We start from the raw sequence: 16,432 nt of genomic DNA on the forward strand, positions 1-16,432 counted from the left end.
TCTGGGTATGGTCTTTTTTTGAGTACTCTGTTAAATGTGATTTGTCACTTCTGCTTATTGAAAAGATATGTTTGCAGTATTTCAGTAGCTTTTATCTGGCTCTGAATCAGTCTTCCTCAGAAACAAAAGCGCAGGACTAGGACAAAGCAAAGGCATGGTGGGGATAAGACATACAGATAATAAACACATAGAAAAAGTAGAAGTTTCTTAATGCTGGGAGAAAGTCTGCATGTAAATGCCAATGGATGGCAGGGGTTTTATTTGCTTAACTTAGAAGGATATGAGAATAACTCATTATGTAGCAGAGAGTCAAAAAAAAAAGGCAGTATTAGCTTTCTGTGTCAAGGGACTTTACTCAAAGTGTCTGAGCATGCTTGCTAGACTAACAGTGGACTTAGGAAAAGCACGCAGAAAGTGGCAGTTCTGGAGAGGGTGGGCTGTTCTGGTTCAAATAAGATGCTCGAGCCCTGCTGCCACTACATTTCTTCTCACTATAAGAGTCTTTGTGTGCCCAGCACCCTCTCTGAACTTCATTAGTGTTTATCTGTGATACGTACTGATATATCCTACAAGGAATGAGCCAAGGGAGAGGGGTCATCCTCCTATATCACTATACAGAAACTGGTTTCCGTACCTCTTTACTTCTCCTCTGGGCTTCTGCTGTGTCTTGGGAAGTTGTGTGTTTCTTACACCTCCTTCTGCAGCAGGCTAGGTTTTACTGTTGCTCCCTCCTGGAGCCATGACTCAGTTTGAAAACCAAGGCAAGTCATACAATGGAAGGCTGGTTTTCTTGAGGGACTGTTAGCAGGATATGGGGTCCTTCCATATTCAGATCAGTGATTAAACTTCAGCTCGTGTTGATAAGTAGTGGAAAGAGGTAAATAGGATACAAGAACCCACCTCCTGGGGAGCTGATGTGTTTGCTATACCTGCTGCTCCACTACGTCCAGTTGAGCAGTTTCAAAGGACTAAGTGAACATGACCAAACATTGCTCTGAGTCGAAGACATGTGCTCTCCCTGGGAGCAAAGCGTACTCAGCCATTGCCTCAGCTGTACTTGTAAAATGAATTAACTGAGTTCAGTCTTTGAAAATCTTTGTTAAGGATTATATTCACCGTTAAGGGTAAAAAAAAAAAAAAAAAAAAAAAGGAAGTATCTGGTGCGCTTCCTGAGATAGCTAGGAAATTAATACTTAGAGAGTTTCAGGTGTATGGCTCCATGGCTGACTAGCCAGAGCTGAGAGTTTTGTACCTGACGTGAAACTTCTTCCCTTCCCCCTATTTCCTACAGCCTCTGAATTAGCCCAGACACCAGGACAGAGTGTTGCATCTGATCACTCCAAGTGCCCTGAGAAGACAGCCAAAACCCCTCAAAGTAGCAGTAAGTCCTGTGATGCTTTGGGGAACTGAAGCTGAGTGAATGGGGGTTATGTTTCTATTTGGGTGGTTGGAGTGGATGCTTGAGTGCCAGCTTCTGTCATGTTTGAGTAATCTAGTCAGTTTTGCATTGTAGATTGAACTGCTTGGTATGTGTGGCCTGTGGTTCACCTGGGTGTCAGATCTTTTATTTTGCCCTGCTGCTGTAGAGAAAACAGGAACTTCTCTCTCATCTGTTGCTGCGACACTTAATGATTTCCTCTGTGTTCAACAGAAATGCTTGCACTTGAGTTATGAGCTGGGCTGATTTGTTGAGCACCAAATGGGTGGGTGTCGTAGTTTAACCCGGCAGCTAAAACAACCACACAGTCGTTTGCTCACTCTACCCCCACCAGTGGGATGGGGGAGAGAATCCAAAAGAAAAATGGTAAAACTTGTGGGTTAAGATAAAGACAGTTTAATAGGTCAGAAACGGAAGAGAATAATAATAATAGTAAAAGAATAATAAACAACTGATAGCACAACACAATTGCTCGCCATCCAAAGCCAATGCTCAGCTAGTTCCTGAGCCATGCCACCTCCTGGCCAACTCCCCAGTTATATACAGAGTATGACATCATATGGTATGGAATATCCCTTTGGCCAGTTTGGGTCAGCTGTCCTGGCTGTGTCCCCTTCCTGGCTGTGTCCCCTCCCAGCTTCTTGGGCTCCCCCTGCCTTCTCGCTGGCAGGCCACTATGAGAAGCTGAAAAGTCCTTGACTGCTTGGCAACAACTAAAACATCAGTGTGTTATCAACATTATTCTCATCCTAAATCCAAAGCACAGCTTTACCCTGACTGCTAGGAAGAAAATTAATTCTATCCCTACCAAAACCGGGACAATAAGGTTGTGTGGATGTTCATGTGTAAATTCACACTTGAATATTCAAGTGCCCAATGCTGTAGGGGAGAAATACAGGTGGGAGAAGTCAGTGCAGGTCAGCACTGGCAAGAGCGTGTTACTTTGTGCTCCAAAATGGAGTCTGATGTGCTCAGGGAGAGGACATTAGCTCATTTTTCAGCCTCGTCCTTCCTGCTGATGGCCTCCCAAAGCTGTGACCAGAATTAAAAGCTGCCTTCTGTGGTAATAAAATTGACCATCTTTGTTCTTTCCTTTCCTACTTGTGAGGAACTAGAGGCTTCCCTCATAAGGATTAACCACCCAGAGAGCTGATATTTTGGTGCAGTGTAGCTTTGAATAGTGAATGCCTGTTTTTCTAATAGACCATCTTGTACTGCTGTTGAAAATATGCAGTACTCTGAACAATGCTGTTTCTTGCTTTGCAGAACGTTTAAGTTCAAACAAAGTGCAGCAAAGGGTGAGTGATAATTCTACCTTGCTTGGGGGTTTTTTGTTTGTTTGAGTTTTTTCACTTTTAAAACTTGAACTGGCCAATTACTACAATTCTGGAAGGAAAGTACCTTGAAAAGCCTCATTCGCAATATGGATATCTCTCCTAATCCAGCTGGGCAGGAGTAACTCAAGTGAGAATCAGAGCTACCATTAATCAGGACTATGGGATTTAGAGTCAGTGGGCACATAGTGGGTTTGACAGCTTAATTGGTATGGGTGGAGACTGTTCCCTTGTATCACACAAATGAGGATGTTAGACAATCCCTTAATATGCAGTTAAACTCATAGCTTTCCAGTATCTCATCAAAGGAAGAAACAGCCTTAATTGTAAGGAGTGCTGTTAGAACAGGAATTCAAGAACTGTGGTGCTGTTCAGCTTCATACATTAGCATTGGTTTATAAAAAATAAACTGTGATAATGGGGGGGATGTTTTTGTGATGCTACAGGGAGATGCAGTCCAGAACTGCCAGCTGTGGTGGTTATAAAGAGAGTGCTATGAAACAATTGGCTTTCTAAAATGGTATAACATCACACGAGAAATGTGTGCACAGCTTTTCCAGTATAAGGTTCCAGGATGAGATATGCCTGTAGAGATGCTGTTTTGAGATGCCATTTTCACTCCTTGATGATGTCACATCCACTTTGACAGGATTAACAAAAGTGCTTCCTAAGGATTGCAGACTTGATCTGGTGTCTGAGTCAGGTGTGTGCTTTACACATATGTAAGGAAGATGTGCCACTACAACTTGATGAGCCCAGGCAGCTTGGGTTGCCTTTGCTGTACTTCTGGGCTTAGTATTCTTGAGTGGTCTTCTGTCATTTTGGTAGTTGTTTTCATAGTGGACTTCCAAATGACTTTGAGTAGACAGTGTGATGTGGAAGATGACTGGTTTGGGGAACCGAAGCATTTCCAGTTTGTCATTGCTTCTGTTTGACTCTTCCTGAGGGGCCAAGATTGGCATCTTGGAGATTTCACAGTTTTCTACCCTCCATCTTGGGACATTAGTTGAAAGAATTAAGCCCCTTTTGGAACCTGATCCTTCCTCCCTGCTAGCTCTGAATGGTAAAACAAGAACTCTCCATACTTGTTGCCTCTGGTTTCCCAGTTTCTTGTGGGCTGAAATAGCTTGGAAACATAACCTGATTCTACTGTTTGCTTGGCAGAGGGCTGTTTTGAAGAGGCATATGTTTCTTCTTCTAATGCATGTTTTTTTCTTTGCTGTAACAGAGTAAAAAGAAAGAATTTGTGTCTACCACACCTTACAGACTCAGAAAGAGGCTAGCAGGTAAAGATCAACCTTTGCCTTGTGTTCAGAGCGGAGTGTTTCTCCTGGTGGGCTTGCTTGTAGTAGCAGTCTGACTAAAGCAACCTGATTCATCCTGCAGAGAGTGTAGAAATGTCCTTAAAGAAGTCTGTGTTAGACCTTTTCCCTACAACAGATTGCTACTTAGGAAAGCAGTAGAAGGGTTAGAAGCACCAAGTTGCTGAACTTCAGTAACATGATCAAAAGAGACAAAACTCTCAGTAATCTAACCTATGCTGACATTTCACTCTGGCACAATTACTTGAACCAAGTCATAAAATCTTTTGATGATGGCTGGGACATTCATGGTAAAGTATTTCCAGTAACTGGTTGGCTATATGTGCTCAGAATGAATGCAGAGGAGAGGTTAGTGCATGGCATTTCATGTTCTATTTCTTCTTTTATGTTGAGAGACCAAGACTGAGCCAGATTCTGTCTGTGCTCTTCAATCAACATTGCTAACAGAGGTCTTTTACAAAACCTTTTTTGCAGAGTGTGACCCAGAAGATACTCAGCTTGCATGACTGGCATTTGGGAAAACTGACGTAGAGACGCTAAGAGAAATAGGGAGTTCCATTGTCCATTTTTAGTCACTTTTTATGGTAGGATTATGTTTCTTAGTTGGTGTCGAGGAGCAAGCTTTACTAAACGATAATTTGTGAGCCTAGAACTGGGAAAGAAATGGCTATGTGTATTTGCAGTCCTCTTAAGCGCTGATTTTTACTTTTCTGTGAAATATATTTAGGAATCATATGCTCAAAAGACGTCTAGAGAATGTATGTGAGAAAGCAAGATGGTGCAAAATGTGTTCTGTGTAAGAAGTCATTGCTAGCTTTTAACCTTAGATTTATCCTTTAGCTCCAGATCTTTATTTAGAAAGTGAGAGTGAATATTCTGCTTCCTGCTCAGAGGAGGAGGATGAGGAAGACCAGAAAGAAGTCAGCACTGTTTTATCAGGTCAAAAGACCCCAGCAAAAACTAAGGCTGCATCTACGCCTCCTCCCAGGAACAACCTAGGCAAAAAAAATAAGGAGGACAAGATGGTGAGTGTGCAGAAAATATACCCCTGAGCTAGCAAGCGTGAAGGGATGTTTAGTGACAGTAAGCTGTCAGTGACCACACCTAACTATGGGGAAGAACTGCTGGACTTATTTCACATCAAACCAGCTTTTGCTGTACTTCTGAGCAATCCCTGTTGTACAGGCATCATGTGCACCTGTGGGCTAATCCAGTCTGCATCCTTAGCAGCTCCAGGAGGAGAAGTTCCAAGATGTCCATGAAGCAGGAGACCTTATACTGAGAAAGGATGAAGAAATTTACTCCTATAGCACCAAAAGATGCACACATTACTTTCTGGCTTGGTGTTCAGCTTTGTTGTCCGATTTTCTTCCAGTGCCGGGGATCCCTACACCCCCTTAGAATTAGTCCTATGTTCTGCTCTCTCAGAATCTCTTTTCTGTCCCTGTCTTCAGGGAAGAACCATCTGACTTGGTTAGCTTTGGCAAAATGCTACTGTAGAAGCCATTTTTGCAACTATCTTCTGGCTTTCTATTCATCCTTGCTCTATGTCTCATGTTGGCCATCTTCAGACATTTTTGTGGGTGCAAAGGGAGAGGGGTAACTTGATAGCAGGAGGAGCATGGCTGATTTTGCTGTTCCTTTTTAGAGCAACCTGGTGGAGGAATACTTTGAAGCTCACAGTAGTTCCAAAGTGCTCACTTCAGACCGAACGCTGCAGAAGTTGCAGAAGAGAAGATTGAATCAGGTACACTTCATAGTGAATCACACAACTCTCTGAGCTTTTGATTTCTTTAAAGATTTCCCTCATCAAAATTTCCTGATGTTGCTATTTTCACTTTATTTCTGCTGATAATGTTCTCTGTGGTAACGCTAATTTAGGTAGCATTTCAAGCATTATGTCTCCTACTGCTGCTCTGAGCAGGGACAGTGCCCAGTTGTTTGAACCTGAGACAGTAGGGAAAGTGCAGGGAGAAGCCACTATCAGGTTAGCAGATAGTTGAAAGCTGCAGTCACCAGAACAGGTTAAAGTTTGCTTTTAGGGAAGGAGAAGAGACAGAAGCAGAGTTGTAGAGACCTGCCCTAAAAATTATCACTAAAACAGCATTTTTCTCAATGAAATGCTTAGAGGAATTACAAACTGTCTTGACTGTTTATGTATAGAGAAATTTGAGAGAGCTGTTTTCATCTGAGGATTACTGGGTCAAGCCACATGCGGGCCTAGGACAGCTCTAAATGTTGTCACCTGGTTTGTGAAATGCACTTTGTCCCCTTCCAGTTCCTAAGAGACAGGAATGGTCTAATTGTGCTGGCTGAATTACTGCATTTTTTTCCATACGCCACTTCTACAAGACAGTTCAAAGCAAGCACTTGCACCCTACAGAGACAGGTACACAAGGACAGGTGCCAGGGAAGCATGTAAAATTCTTGGAGCTCTTGTGTCTGTGACTGTTTTTTGCACCCATCTGTGTTTTAAAAGATGGCATATATGCAGATTGTCTGATGCCTGCTGTTGTCTGGAATTGCTACCCAGAGAAACATCTGGATTCTTAACAAGTTCTTTCATAACAGCTCTGGAAGGAAATCAAGGCTTTCAGTATTAAATCTACTGCTGGCTCCAAAGAAATTGAAGGTTTAGCAGTTCTGTCTCTCAGTGCTTTATGTTTGTCTGATACATTGCAGCTGTCTGTGTTCTTTCCAGAGTAAACTGTCTTCTACTGCAAGGGAGTGGAAAGCAAAGCTGTTAAAGTTGAGGAGAAAGGGAGGCCAGTGTAGATTTGATGCCATTTGTCATGCTACTGTGCCGTTTAAACATCAACATCCCAGCATATCTTTAAAGCTGAATTAATCCTTTGATTCTTGATGGTTTTGAAATAATATGTTTTCTACATTTAGCTGTCAACTGCCAATTATTTCCTTTCTGCTGTATTTCTTTTTTAAGATGATGTTTGTGAATATTCTCTTGTAGTAACAAATACCCGAACCATTGCTAAGCATGTTGATTGGAGCCCTTGCTCCTCTTAGCAGGGTTGTGATGTTGGTATCTTCCTGATACAGTGCTTGGTGCTGTGTAAGCTCAGTGTGTCCATTATTTCAGTAGTGGTTTTCCCATACTCAGCAGGAAGAGCTAAAAGTGCGATATTGGTTTCAGTCCTAGTCTGGCTGCCATTTCCCTTAATAAGGTTACTTAATATCTGCTTTGTTTCTCCAGTAGCAAAACTCTGCTTAGAGGGGTCTCCATGGAAAAACACATGAATTGAGTGCACTGGTGGTGAAAACTGTCCTTCTCCCTAGCTAGAGAGCATACTAGAGGGGTATTTGTAAGGACTCCAAACATATGTCTTGTTTTTTCTCAGCTTTGAATGACTGTCATTTTATCTCTTTTTCAACACAGCAAACACTGCATGACCTTTTGAAAAAAGCTCCCCTTGCCTATGCTGCTGAAATTAAAGAGCTAAACCAGCAACATGAATCCCTGTTTTCCAAGTGGATGCTGCAAATGCAGTAAGTATCCAATGAGAATCACAGAATAAGCCTAGTAAGCAGGCACTGCCAGTAAACTCACCCTCATGTCAACAACATCTGGTGGATGAGTTAAGGACCAACATTTTTTCTTTGATTGCTTAAATTTCAAATTAGGTGACATTAATTTAGCACGATGTTTCCTGTAGACCAAATCATATCTGACTAACTCCTTGAACTGAATGCCTAAAGTGAAATGAGGTTGTATTCTGCCTGGCTAGTTTGTCTGTGCCTATGTAAACCAAGCTAGAGGGCATTCACAAACAGGGAACATGAATAATGAGAAAACAGGGAACATGAATGATGAGAAGAGTGTCCTTTGTGAACAATCAGTTTTGCTTACAGCAGCGCAGTTGGTAGTGAGTAGCTCACCACCAATTTCTTCAGTATGTGGCTATCCCCAGTGGTGTAGCAGTTAACTTTGAATGCTATAGTACCTAATGATCTATGCACGAAGAAACCTTAATGCTGTTGGAAACATTAACAATATATATTTTATCTGGGTTTGCGTGTATCTTCATGGGAAGGAGAAAAGAATAAGCATCCAGGAAAGTAAATGGGGAACTATAGAGAGCTGTAAGATTCTGAAGCGCCTTAGAGAGGGCAGGCCACCAGTTCTGAAGTTAAGTGCTGAGGCAGGAGCAGATGTTGATGAGGAGAAGGCCCCTTGGAAGCTTTGCAAGGGAGTGGGGTATAAAGAAATTTGTGGTCCGTAGAGAGTGACATAGGAGAAATATATTTGCTTTGAAAGCTGGAGAGTTGCAAGAGGAGTCATCCTCTGTGACTCAGTGATCTGGGCAAATGGTTAGAGATGTATGTGGCAGGGTAGAAGGAACAAGTCTGTAGATGATACTGAAGTCAGTGACAGTTGTTGAACACCTTACCTTTGCCCCATGCTATTTGAGTGACCTGATACTCTGCTTTCTGGTCAAGATTATGCTTTTCCTGCTTCTCAAAAATAAAGCAAGCTTTGTGATTCCCTACCATGTTCTTTTTATGCTTTCCTGCATCTTCCTCTGCAGAACAATTAGGATAAGCAAGAGACATGAGAATAGTTTAATTTTGCTTTGAAATTTTGCCTGTGGATCACAGTAGAAAACCACTATAAAGGCTTGCTTTTCTTCTTGTAGTTGCTGTGACCCATGGTAAACATTTAATATAATCACTGGTGAGGGGGTGAATGTGAATGCTGGTTACTCTTCATTATCTGAAGTTGCAGATCTACTCTCGTATTCTTGGACAATATAATTTTCTTCCATAGATGTTTTGCTAAATTTGTGGGCCTCCAGGCTGCTAAAACATTTCTTTAACTAGGATTCACATGCCACATTTCAAATTCCTTGCGGCTAACCTTATTTGTCAGCTGTGAGCTGAAGGTAAGCCTGGAGCTGATGAAACATGAAATTTTTAGAGACAAGATTGCAATGGATCATTTTGCTTAATGAATGTATGAACCTAAAAAGGGACTTGTACTTTTTTGATTCAGTGTATTTGCTCACTTTTCTGCAGCTTGGGTTTCAATATTGTGCTTTATGGACTGGGCTCAAAGCGTGATTTGTTAGAGAAGTTTCGTACCTCTGTGCTCCAGGATTCTGTTCACCTTGTGGTTAATGGATACTTCCCCAGCATCACTGTGAGATCTGTAAGTGTGGGAAAAGCTTATGGGTTTATCTAATCATCCTGTGTTACAGATACCTCTAAAGTAATGTAAATGTTAAGTAATGTACAATGTTAAGGAAACCTGCTGCATCCTAAAGCAGCAGGCTCTTGAATGAAGAGCAGTTCCTGTCTCTCTTTTATGAGTTTAAAGAAACTAGCCCACGTGTTTTCCAAGGAATTGCAGTAATTCCCATCATGAATACATGCTCGTCAGTTTAAAGCCTTATTTTATGTCACTGTTTTGAAAAGGGTTAGAAATTTTTGGTTTACGTTGACTGTTTTGGGGATTTAATGGTAAAAATTAGATTACCTCCCCCATGACAGTCAAGGGCTCAGTTTGAGATTTTCTGCACTAGGTCCTTCAGTGCCAGAGCCCTTCAGAAGGGACTGCTGTTTTCTTTTTCAGATTCTCAACTCCATCACAGAGGAGGTACTGGACCATATAGGGACCTTCCGCAGCCCCCTTGACCAACTTGAATTCATCATTAAAAGGTTTAAAGAAGGTAAAATGACTAACTTTATACATAAAAATGTTAGAGTCCACTGACTGTTAGGAGAGCCTGGACATTTTCTTTCCTCATAGTTTTCATCTGCGCAGTTACCGTTTCTTAGTTTATTGTAGCTAGTATACTTTCTTGCTTGTAATTTATGTCACATATGAAAACATATATGCACCAGCAATATATGTGTACATGATCCCAAGCTGTTACCTCAGTCAGTGTTTCACACACTAAGTTCTCTTAGTTAGAAAGGGAAGGAGGAAGGCATGAGTGGTCTAACAAGATAAGAGGCTGCTCAACCCTTTGGCAAACTGGAATACTCATCTCACTTGCATTTAGCACAGTGCCTTTGTGCTTTATTTACATGGTGTTTCTGTAGCCACGTGTTTCCTGGTGGAAGACAGGATAGGTAAACTCCAGCTACATGAGGGAAGATGGTTCTTAGTGGCTGCTTGAGGACCTGATACAAACCTCACTGAAATCAACAGAACAAAGAACTCACAAACAATTTGGAATGACAGTTGCTGACAGATATCAAGTCCTTTGAGCTCCTCTGGAAAATCATGGCCAGAGGGTCTTTCCATACGTTTCAGTGTAGGCTGGATTAAGGCTTGAATGTACATGGTTTAGTGGAATGGTAATTTAAATTTAATATATGCAAATACTGACCCTAAGATGAAATAAAGGACAACAGTGTCAAACAAGCAGGTTAGAATTAGGTTCAAAAGCAAAATTAAACAGGTATTGCCACACTGAATGCTTGCTGAATTCTTTTTGAATGTCCGTTTTACTGCTTGTGTATACATACACAGATTGCCATGGAATCTTAATTGGTGTTTTAAGTGTTTACATTATTTTCCATCATTACCTTATGAGTATTTCTGGGTGGACTAAATGAAAAAGACTGATTAATGGTGGTACCCACCTGAATCTACATAAATCAGTCTTGTGTAGTACACTGTAGTTGATCTGTCGGAGTCTGAGGAACCTTTGGTTTCCATTGGCAGCCAAGTATGTATTCATTTGCACAAAAACTGGCTACTGCTCCAGAATTGTTTCTGGACTCAGGAAATAGCTGTTCCCAGGGATAGGTACAGCAGCAACAAGTTAGCTGGAAATTTTAACATCTAACATTTGCATTATCCAAGCTAAGTCTTTGTAACTTCCTTTGAGGACTCAGTGGGAAAGATTTCCAATTAAGTTAGTATGCTTTGGATCCAACCCTGAATAGAAAATGCATTTTCATTGTGTGAGGAGGAGCTTAAGGATCCTAGTCATATAACTCAAAAGCTGCTGAACAAACTCTGCTTAGAATTCCATCCTAAAATACATTTGAACGACCTTGAATTGCAGGACTAAAAGTCATAGCTAAAAGGGCAATTCATGGTAAAGCAATGAGCAAGCGGAAAGTGGATTATAAGAGAAAAGCTTAAACTGCAAAAAGAACGGTAGCTATGATGAGAACTGCGATTGAGAGTGAATTGAGAAAAAGCCTTTTAGGTGCTTAGAAACACCAAGTGCGGGACAGAGATCAAAGTAAGCTGTACAAGGAAAGTGATGTGATATTGGAGTGACGAATATGGAACTCGATGGAATAGACTTGTCCTAGGTTGCACTGGGAATGGGAAACCACTTTGTGTGCAGTTTCTTTCATTGGCTCTCTGCTGTTTTTTCTGACCTTGCAGATTCATCTTTAGAGCTCTATGTCCTCATTCATAACCTGGACAGCCAGATGTTGAGAGGAGAAAGAAGTCAGCAGATCCTTGCACAGTTATCCTCTCTGCCTAGCATTTACCTCATTGCCTCTATCGATCACATCAATGCTCCTCTCAGTGAGTCCCCTTGGGCCTGATGTAGCAGAGAGAAGAATCTGCGTTCTACTTTGGGGCTGCTGAGTGTGTTTCATGTTGTACAACAGTTTGTATTACTGTTGATGTGCAAAATAGACCTGGTGATGTATGTATGGCAGTAGCAGCTAGAAGTCCCAACTGGGACTGTGGCTGTGTTGAACCAAAACTGTATAAAGATACTGAGAACTACCAGTCACTGATCACAATATACAAATAGACTCCAAGCTTCTGGCACCCTTTGATTTAGGGACTTACTGAAATGGAGATTGGATGTTATGTCTGTCATTGCATCTAAACAATTTTGTTTATCAGCCAGAAATTCTTTGCACACTGCTGACTCTGGAAGGATTTACAATATATACACAAAGCTGGTATGAAAAAGGGATGTGTGCAAATGTTTTGTTGCAGACAATTTGTCTTGCTTGAACTGCAAGTATCTGGATGTACGTACTGTGAATTGCACAAGCATACATTGTTTCCTCAAATCTTACAGTAGAACTAAGTACATTTTAATGTTGCTTATTTAACAACTTAGAAAAGCTAAATCTCCCAATTCTGTCTGCTCGCTCTTTTCTCTCTGTCTAGTGTGGGATCAGGCAAAGCTAAGCCTCTACAACTGGCTTTGGTATGAAACAACCACATTTAGTCCTTATGTGGAAGAAACGTCTTATGAGAACTCGCTTTTAGTACAGCAGTCTGGATCTTTGGCCTTGAGCTCCCTAACGCATGTCCTGCGCAGTCTCACTCTCAATGCCAGGTAAGACACTGTTATACTTCATGGTAGCACTTGCTGAGGATCCAGTCCTTACTAGGTGACTCTGGTCTATACCTAGCAGGAGGCAATCCCTGTTTTCTGACAACAGTGTTCAAGATGAAGACGGTAGGGCCTGGTTTCCAAGTGATTGGTTACTTTAAATGAACAGCATTTGGCTAGCAAGCCTTGTCCAGTGACGAGATTCATGCACAAAGTCCTGGTCATGAGGAAAAAATCATTTCTAATGGTGGGGGCTCTGGGGTTTTGGGTTTGTTATTTGTTTGTTTCTTTTCTTTTGATTTTCCCCTCTTCTCCTTTCACTTAGAGGGATATTCAGACTGCTTGCTCAGTACCAGCTGGAGAACAAGGACAACCCATCTTATCCAGGTATGTACCCCTCTTCTCATCTGTTTGGCGTGTTGCCATTGCCAGCTCAGTCACAGTGACACTGGCTTTTGGTATGTGGGTTACATTACCAGCAACAGAAGTGCTGTAACTGTTGGCTCAGTGAGGTGCAGTGGTGTAGACTGTCTTTCTAGTGGTACTGTGTCTGACTGACAAGAAATCAATAGACTGGCTGGTTCTGAAGGACCTCCTCTTACTGTTGTCTGCGATGATGTTTAGACATGACCAAGACCATTCATGGGGGACTATGGATTTAAAAAAGTAAGATAAAGGAAGAATATGAATTTGCATAACTAGCACTTAAAGGACCAGGGAAAGACAGGAGATTCTGTTCTCATGCTGCTTCTAAGTAACTTCTGATGTGTCCCTGCTTTCTAGGATGCATGTGGAATATTTCTGTCACTGTCTCTAACAGTGCTGCAGGGGATATGAATAACATGCTAATGGTAAAGAAAGTTGGAAGTAAGATAGAGGAGTTGGAAATTGAGAGATTAACCATGTTGTGAAGTGCATTTAAAGTGCTATTAAAATTCTGTTAGGCAAACAGGGTGACTGGAACATTAATTCAGCCGTTTTCCATTAATTACTGAAATATTAGCTTGGCTGTATACTTGATAGAAGCGATGATGTTACTGTAGCCACTGTGGTCTAAGCCAAAACAAGATTTGTAGGTGGAGATAATATGTGTTGTTAGACCTGGAAAAATCTGACAATCTTAGCCTTTTTCTATCTCCAGGGCTGTCTTTCCAAGATTTCTACCAGCAATGTCGGGAACATTTCCTAGTGAACAGTGACCTGACACTCAGGGCACAGCTGACAGAATTCAGGGACCACAAGCTCATCCGGACCAAGCGGGTGAGTTGGGGGAATAAGATAATTCTGGGTATTCAGCCACCTTAAACAAAAAAAGATGCTTACTTGCTACTAAGTATCCCTATGACACCACTGCAGCTCACAGTGAGGCTCTGTTGTTTGAAGCACCTAGGAACTAGCAAAGGGCTGAAATTCTGTAATTGCAGCTCTTTCCATGCCTCCAATTTGTCAATGCCCTTTACATGTATAGGGGGCTGTAAAAAAGCAGTGTGCTTTGGTTACTTGGCAACCTACAGGTCTCATCTTCCTGAAGACCTTGAGAAGTAATGGACTCTGGAGCCTGCCAGTCTACTTCCAATAGTTACCTGTATTTGCATGAGGGAAGAATGCAGGCTAGTCCTAATAATGAGGCAGTACAGCAGTACTAGATACGGGAATGCAGTATTGAGGAGCTGTGTAGTGTCAGACTAGCATAGCCCACCAGAAGATTTCTCATATACTGACTTCTCTCAGGTTTTGTGCATTTCCAGTATTGCTCTAGTGAAATATTCCTGGTTTTTAGCAATGTAGTCCTGCTGAATGCTGGCCAGCTCTCACCCAGACTGCAAATAAATGTTAGTATTGCAGTGCTATCTAGTGGTTTGCATTGCACTGTGCACTGGTGTTAACAGAATGTGTATGCATGTCTGTTCTCAGGGAGCTGATGGTGTGGAATACTTACTAATTCCTGTAGATGACAGTACCTTGACTGACTTCTTAGAGAAAGAGGATGAAGATGTGTAACGTCTCTCTGTTCTCAAAGCGTCTACAGCAATTGCTCTCAAGGGCTGCTGGAGAGGGGCCTATACTCAGATCTCTCTCCCACCAACCCCAAAGGTGCTGGACTACTTATCGAAATGTAATAATCGTAATGAACAATGCTCATTGTTCAACTACTTGAGGTAGTTGGGAATGATGACTTCTGTAAGCAAGGCATCTCTTGCTCTGCAGTTAGATTTGTCTGCTTTGTCTCTTAGCTCAGATGATGCCTTCTTCATATCTATGCAGCCAACCTTACAGCCAGAAAAAGAAACTTGGTAAGATTGTGCCTTCTGCTCTCGTCCTCACCAGACATGAGGGTTTGATTGGAGCAGTTTACTTGGGAAGTGCAAATCACTAGATGGTCAGAGCTTTAGTTTGTACTAGTGATGCAACTTTTCTCAACTGAGAGTTTTCCAGTACTCCTTTACCAGTTAGATAAGACTAGCTTCCAGTGTATGAAGAAGTCAGGATTTATAATGCTAAGAGACCTGCCTTGACTGCATGAGGAAGGGAGAATACTAGTCGGTTTGGGACACCGTGGGTAACTTATTAAATTCTGGCAATAGAACCGAAGAAATTGCCCCAAAACCAAATCCTTTTATAAGATTTATATAATCAAAATTGTCATGGACTCAAGTCATTGCCTGTTGGTGAGGGTGAGAGGATCCAGCTTCTTTCATCCAAGTTGCAATCCAGGAATATGAAGAGGCTGTGAAGTTTTTTTGCTTATTTTTTAAAAGCTTGATTGTTTATATGTATTTTTTATGTCAAGAACATCCACTAATCCTGGGGGGAGGCCTTAAATGCCACTTACAAGCTCTCCCTTTTTTTAAGCCCTTAGAGGTTGGGAGACTGCTGAAGTTTGACAGCTTTTCTTCACTTTTTTTTCTCAGGTGTGTGGGAGTAAGCCCTATAGTTCCATCAACTGTAGTCTGCCAGCCACACTTCAGGGACTCTGTATGTCTAATATTTGGTAGCTGTGTTACAGCTTAATGTTGTAATAGGTCAAATAAAGTACTTTATTAATTTTCATTAGCTTGTCTTGTCTTCCACAATCTTTTTACTATAGGAAGATAGAGATCCTTCTGGCAATTGTGTGAAAGCTTCATTTTCATTATTATGTCAAATACCTGTGCAAATCCTCATGCAGTGTGCAGAAGATTTCAAACTAATTAGTAAAAATATTTTATATTGTTTCTTACAAGGTATCAAAATTTAAAAAAATTTGGCTTCCTTTCAATAACAGTCTATAGGTTTTGAAGAGAACCAAAACATCACATGGAATAAAATTGTTACCTGGTCTACCCTTCACTGACAGAAGCAACAGACAGAGGTTTACAGCCTGACTTTTGTTTGTATTGAAAGCACAGGGTATCTACTTATCCCACTGACAATTGGATTCTTCAAATATAGGCCCTAATTAGTGATGGGGAAAACTGGTACATGCCAACAGTAATCTCCAGCTTCCTCCCCCAGAACATTTTCCAACTCACATTCTCTTTTGGTGGCACTTGCATCTGCATTTTACAGGCTGCAATTCCAAAACTGCAAAGTGCATCAGGCTATGGTCAGAACCACTAAAACTGGGATCAACCCAAGTTCTGTAAGTTAGGTGTAGAATTCAAGAAGAACAACTCTGCCACTTGAAGAGATGTGGAGAAACTTAAAAAATATTGTAGCTATGCAGCAACCACATCCTGTTTTGCAGTCCTTTGACTATCTCCACAGTTCCTATAAAACTCCATATTTAATTTATATTCTGATTACATATGGAAGACACCACCTAATGTGTTTACACATAGTGATACCATGGTGCATTTTCAGTGCAATTATATCTGGTTTTCCAGATGTGAAATTAATGAAGCGCTATAATAATTCTGCTAATAGTTTTGGTAGACTATCAGATGCTCATATGGTGACTTGTACTGATATGATTAGATGTAACTGCAGTAGGGTGGAACTGCTGTATAAGCTTAAAATTGGAGATAAGTCAGGTTTTTATTTTACCCAAACCAATGCCGGAGTATCATGGTT

The 16,432-nt window shown here is 41.3% G+C and overlaps 2 protein-coding genes across 8 annotated transcripts in view; one reads left to right on the forward strand and one right to left on the reverse strand.

Annotated features, from left to right (window-relative positions):
- LOC129207999 (hyccin 2) overlaps positions 1-16,432 on the forward strand; it is a 78,522-nt gene that overhangs the window by 60,620 nt on the left and 1,470 nt on the right. For 3 of the 6 annotated variants that reach the window (XM_054829995.1, XM_054829991.1, XM_054829992.1), the window contains 13 exons: positions 1,292-1,381; positions 2,705-2,736; positions 4,001-4,058; positions 4,935-5,119; positions 5,743-5,841; positions 7,489-7,598; positions 9,126-9,258; positions 9,682-9,778; positions 11,461-11,607; positions 12,211-12,382; positions 12,705-12,766; positions 13,521-13,639; positions 14,294-16,372. In XM_054829995.1, the coding sequence (XP_054685970.1) occupies positions 1,292-1,381; positions 2,705-2,736; positions 4,001-4,058; positions 4,935-5,119; positions 5,743-5,841; positions 7,489-7,598; positions 9,126-9,258; positions 9,682-9,778; positions 11,461-11,607; positions 12,211-12,382; positions 12,705-12,766; positions 13,521-13,639; positions 14,294-14,380 (1,391 nt within the window). In that variant the 3' untranslated portion in view covers positions 14,381-16,372. Of the gene's footprint in view, positions 1-1,291; positions 1,382-2,704; positions 2,737-4,000; positions 4,059-4,934; positions 5,120-5,742; positions 5,842-7,488; positions 7,599-9,125; positions 9,259-9,681; positions 9,779-11,460; positions 11,608-12,210; positions 12,383-12,704; positions 12,767-13,520; positions 13,640-14,293; positions 16,373-16,432 lie in introns of those variants that run through there. The other 3 variants (XR_008577643.1, XR_008577645.1, XR_008577644.1) reach the window with 3 other exon arrangements.
- NIF3L1 (NGG1 interacting factor 3 like 1) overlaps positions 1-16,432 on the reverse strand; it is a 21,930-nt gene continuing 5,498 nt past the window's right edge. Inside the window, exon 7 of one of the 2 annotated variants that reach the window (XM_054830036.1) lies at positions 1-136. In XM_054830036.1, the coding sequence (XP_054686011.1) occupies positions 117-136 (20 nt within the window). In that variant the 3' untranslated portion in view covers positions 1-116. Of the gene's footprint in view, positions 137-9,193; positions 9,257-16,432 lie in introns of those variants that run through there. The other variant, XM_054830035.1, reaches the window with a different exon arrangement.

The sequence above is a fragment of the Grus americana genome, chromosome 6, assembly GCF_028858705.1.
Source record: "Grus americana isolate bGruAme1 chromosome 6, bGruAme1.mat, whole genome shotgun sequence".
In the NCBI taxonomy this organism is placed as follows: Eukaryota; Metazoa; Chordata; class Aves; order Gruiformes; family Gruidae; genus Grus; species Grus americana.